Here is a 5,276-nt window from a genome sequence, read left to right as displayed (position 1 = left end):
TCCCTGGGTGTTTTGTTCCCAATTCTAAGAAGGGGCACAGTGTCCACACTTTGGTCTTCATTCTTCTTGAGTTTCATGCGTTTAGCAAATTGTATCTCATATCTTGGGTATCCTAAGTTTTGGGCTAATATCCACTTATCAGTGAATACATATTGTGTGAGTTCTTTTGTGATTTTGTTTCTTCTCATGCATTTTGTTAAGCTCAGTTTTCCCCTTTACCAAGTGCTACTTTTTAATGATCACATCAATTCTGTATTTCTTGTCTGGAGCAAATTGCTCTCATTTCTGCATCACGACTGCCTAGGGCCTTTCTTTTCTGGTTTGCCTTTAACCTAATAACACACTTCTGTAACTTCCATAAAACACCTAGGCAGTGCTAACTGGCAGGCGCTCAAGCAGGGCATGAAAAGATTCAGGAAATCCAGTCTTAATGTGTGAAGGACTTCCAACATGGCAAGGTAATTTCGTCTTCCTTTGTCACTTGTCATTCTAAATCCCCTCCTCTTCTGCTCCATCCATCTCTAGCCACACAACTTTTCAAACAAATGTTTCAGATTCACAAAAAACAAAACAAAACAAGACAAAAACAAAAACAAAATAATACAAAACAACAACAAAAACAAACCAGGCCACCAAACAACCCATCTTAAATGAGCAGATCCTTACCTATTTGCCAATCCCATGGTACCTTTAATAGCTCCTTGTGCTCCATGATGGCTCTGTAGAGTCAAAGAAAATGGGCAAGACAATCATGCACATTATTTCTTTTTTCCTGTTATTTACCATATTTACACAACTATTAAAGCAATCAATTGAACTTTAGAAATGAATTGACCCCTGCAGAGATAGCCTGTGGTCTCTCCTTGAAAGGTCTTGCTAAATGTGGCCAGCAGCAATAAAAGTTCTGGGAGGAGATAAACCTCACTGTCCTCAACCAAACAGACTTTTAGGGTTCAGTTTCTTTTTGTTCATGTGCTTTAGAGAAGCAAATAGTAAGGTTCAGAAAATTTCATGCTTACAGGATTGATCAATTTACTCACTAAACCTTCAATAGAGCAGTGGGTCTCAGAGTTACATAGGCATTTGTGTCTCACAGGCATTTGGAGTGTTAAACAACTGTCTCTGGGGCCTCCTCTCTAGACCTTCAGATTCAGTGAAGTTTGCAGAGCTTAGGGAGGTGCAATGCTAGTGAGCAATTCTTGGGTTATGGCAGTGTTGCTGGTCCAAAGACTGAACTCTGAGAATCACTCTGTAAAGAGAGGCAGAGTAGGAGGTGAGGTTGGCACCATTTTAATTACTCTGCCAGCAAGGGTTTGAGTCCAGTACACACTCAATATATCTCATTCACAACACAAAGCACTTATTTTGGCAGGGGTGCATCCCACAGAGCTCCTTTAGCTATGATAGATTATAGCCAAGCAAAAGAGCAGTGAATCTCTGGGTATATATTTTGGACCCAATCATAATAAAAGTGCATAAAATAAACTATCAATCTACAAAATGTTGGCCAAGAGTGGTTGATCTAAACAATTCTTTTCCCTCTCACAAACATGAATCAGCAAATCTAGGAGCTTTACAGCACCATTATATTTTTATAATGAACCTCAAATAAATGCCCAGCTTTCCCACTTCTATGTCTTGCCTGCTAGAGAGTTTACATCAGTATTTTAGGACACTTAGATTTTTGAGAAATGTGCTGGAAATATCCAATATACAAAGTGTGATATCAGATGTTACCATAATTTTTTCCTCCTAAATTTTTTGTTGTAATTTCTGACAACAAACCTGTATAATTGCAAAGAGTTTGTTTCGTAGAAAGGAATTTCATGGAATAACAGTTGCTCATTTGGAGAAACTAGACTTCACTCCTCACATGAATTAAAAGTGCTCCTTACTAGTAGAAAGTATTCTTCATCTACAACAAATTCTGAGAGACTAGATAATGCATTAAGGAATGACTTTTGCTCTAATTTTGGAAATAGTGAAAATCTGATGCACTTCCCTTTTTGACATTTAGTGGATCTCAGTTTTATACATCCCTGCCTTTTTAAGAGAAGAGAAAGTTAAATTCTGATAGTTGAATTTGAAGTATGGTTCATTTTTGTAAACCCGTAAACAATGAAGAACACTTATAAAAGGGCAATTTTATTTTTAAATATTGTTTCATTTTATTTCATGTGTATGGATGTTTGTCTGCATGTATATCTCTGCACCACATGTATACCTTGAGCCCAGAAGAGGGCATTAGATCCCCTAGGAGTAGAGTTGTAGAAGATTGTGAGCTTTCATATGGGTACTGAACCCTAGGCCTCTGGAAGACCAAGCCAGTATTTTAAACTGCTGAGTCATCTCTCCAGTAAAACTCCAATTTATTTTCCAAATTTTTTATTTGGTATTTACTTCATTTACATTTCAAATGCTATCCTGAAAGTCCCCAATATACTCCCCCTACCCACCCACTCCCACTTCTTCTTGGCCCTGGTGTTTCCCCTGTACTGGGGCATATAAAGTTTGCAAGACCAAGGGGCCTCTTTTCCCGATGATGGCCAACTAGACCATCTTCTGCTACATATGCAGCTAGAGACACAAGCTCTGGGGGTACTGGTTAGTTCATATTGTTGTTCCACCTATATGGTTGCAGACCCCTTCGGCTCCTTAGGAAAACTCTAATTTTAAAATAGAAATTTCTTAGCAGCTGTCACTTATAAGTAAACATACACCACTAGAAGTGTATCAAATCATAACATTTGTCCTTTGCTTGTAACTTCTTTTAAATTATAGCCTACTCCCTGGGAGAAAGCATAAACTTTTAATTATCTCCTGAAAATCATCTTCAAAACCTTTAAACTGTTTTATAATAATTTATAATATAATTCTTTAGTTTGGAAGTAATTTATTAATAAGAATATAGTTTATAGGTTTAATAAGATCTTTCCGTGAAAGTTTGTTGATTGCTTTTCTGCCTTGGTTTTTACATTTTAAGGCCAAGAATTGTAAAAATACAATCCACTTCTTACAGCTGTTACGTTCCTTGTTATTCTTACTCACAACTGAATTCCACTGAAAAATGCACCAAAGAGACCAATCATTCCCAGGAACTCCACACGGCTCAGGGTTCGGATGATGGATTCTTCCCAGACGTTTGAAATCCCGTACAGGGTGGCTCCTCCTAAGACCAGAAGGTCTCCTACCAGCTTATTTTCTCCTAGGAAACAAACAAACAAAAACACGCAGATGGAGACTCAGAAAAATGTCTTCACAAGGACCTAGCACCAGAAAAAGGAGCTTCTTCTTTTTTTCTATTTTTTTCTGATACTTTCATAAGAAGCCCAGCAATTTACAACCAAAATCCCCATAAAGACTTTTAAAATGTGTTTTCTAGATGTGCTGGGATATAAAAAGCTACCTATATTCATAAAACTGAAAGTTTCCTCTAAGAATAGAGTTTTTGCTTAATTCTCTTCAATGCCCACGTTTCTGTCCAGGAATGTTTCTGCAAATATACACTAATATGTATGCATACTATTTTTTGTTTCAGGGCACTTTTTGGCTGTTTGGTGAATCTGTTATAAACCCAACAGTCATTTTCTACCCTTTTCTATGCAGGGAGAGAAGGCATGACAGTAGTCTATACTATGTTTTTGACCATGGGCAAAACGTGCACAAGGAGGCCAGGCAGTGGTGGTGCATGCCTTTAATCCCAGCACTTGGGAGGCAGAGGCAGACAGATTTCTGAGTTCAAGGCCAGCCTGGTCTACAGAGTGAGTTCCAGGACAGCCAGGGCTACACAGAGAAACCCTGTCTCAAAAACCAAAACCAAATAAATAAATTTTTTTAAAAAATGCACAAGGGGACTTACAGAGTTTATAACAGTTTTACTTCTCTGAAACAATTTCAGAATAAAAAAACATATAACACAATATATAAAAATATAATATATGAATATTATATATTTAATTTATATATTATATAAATATTAATGTATAAATATGTAAATTCACCATATTAATAATTTCTTTTTCAAATAAAAACACAAAAAATGAATTCCCCATCACAATTTTAACACAATGTTTTATAAACCTTAAAAGAGCAATTCTCAACTTCATATGGAAAAATAAAACCCAGGATAGATAAAACAATTCTCAACTATAAAAAAACTTCAGGAGGAATCACCATCTCTGACCTCAAGCTCTACTATAGAGCAAAAGTGATCAAAACTGCATGGTACTGGTAAAGAGACAGACAGGTTGATCAATGTAATTGAATCGAAGACCCAGAAATAAACTGACAGACCTATGGGCACTTGATTTTTTGATAAAGAAGTCAAAACCATACAATGCGGAAAAAAGTATCTTCAACAAATGGTGCTGGTCTAACTAGATGTCTACATGTAGAAGAGTGAAAATGGATCCATATTTATCACTCTGCACAAAACTGAAATCTAAGTGAATGAAGGACCTCAACATAAAACTGGTATGATGGTTTGTATATGCTTGACCCAGGGAAGGGCACTAATAGGAGGCATTAGTGGGCATGGGCTTTAAGACTCTCCTCCTAGCTGCCTAGAAGTCAGTCTTCTAGCAGCCTTCAGTTAAAGATGTAGAACTTTCAGCTCTTCCTGTACCATGCCTGCCTGGAAACTACCATGCTCCTACCTTGATAATGGACTGAACCTCTGAACCTGTAAACCAGCTCCAGTTAAATGTTGTCCTTATTAAGAGTTGCCTTAGTCATGGTGTCTGTTCACAACAGTAAAACCGAAACCAAGACAACCAGATATAATAAACCTCATAGAAAAGAAAGTGGGAAATACTGTTGAATGCATTGGTTGAGGAAACAACTTCCTGAATAGAACACCAATGGCTCAGGCTCTAAGATTAACAATTGGTAAACAGGACTTCATGAAACTGCACAGTTTCTATAAGGTAGAGGATAGTGTCAATAGGATAAATTGTCAGCCTACAGATTTCGAAAGGATCTTCACCAATCCTACATCTAATAGAGTTGTAATAACAAAAATTTACAAAGAACTTAAGAAGTTAGACAGCAACAACCCAAATAACCCTATTAAAAAATGGGCACAGAGCTAAAGAGAATTCTTTTTTTTTAATTTTTAATAATTTTTATTACATATTTTCCTCAATTACATTTCCAATGCTATCCCAAAAGTCCCCCATAGTGCCCCCCACTTCCCTACCCACCCATTCCCATTCTTTTGGCCCTGGCATTCCCCTATATTGGGGCATATAAAGTTTGCAAGTCCAATGGGCCTCTCT

At 37.1% G+C, this 5,276-nt stretch overlaps 1 protein-coding gene across 1 annotated transcript in view; it reads right to left on the bottom strand.

The window, feature by feature from the left end:
- Slc35f1 (solute carrier family 35 member F1) overlaps nucleotides 1–5,276 on the bottom strand; it is a 415,554-nt gene that overhangs the window by 32,697 nt on the left and 377,581 nt on the right. The window contains exons 5-6 of the mRNA XM_021174621.2: nucleotides 3,049–3,205; nucleotides 667–719 (exon numbers count right to left, since the gene is read on the bottom strand). Coding sequence (XP_021030280.1) covers nucleotides 667–719; nucleotides 3,049–3,205 — 210 coding nt within the window. The remainder of the gene's footprint in view (nucleotides 1–666; nucleotides 720–3,048; nucleotides 3,206–5,276) is intronic.

This window comes from Mus caroli, chromosome 10, assembly GCF_900094665.2.
Source record: "Mus caroli chromosome 10, CAROLI_EIJ_v1.1, whole genome shotgun sequence".
NCBI lineage: Eukaryota > Metazoa > Chordata > Mammalia > Rodentia > Muridae > Mus > Mus caroli.
Note: the sequence above shows the minus strand (reverse complement) of the source record. Positions and strands in the feature narration are given on the sequence as shown.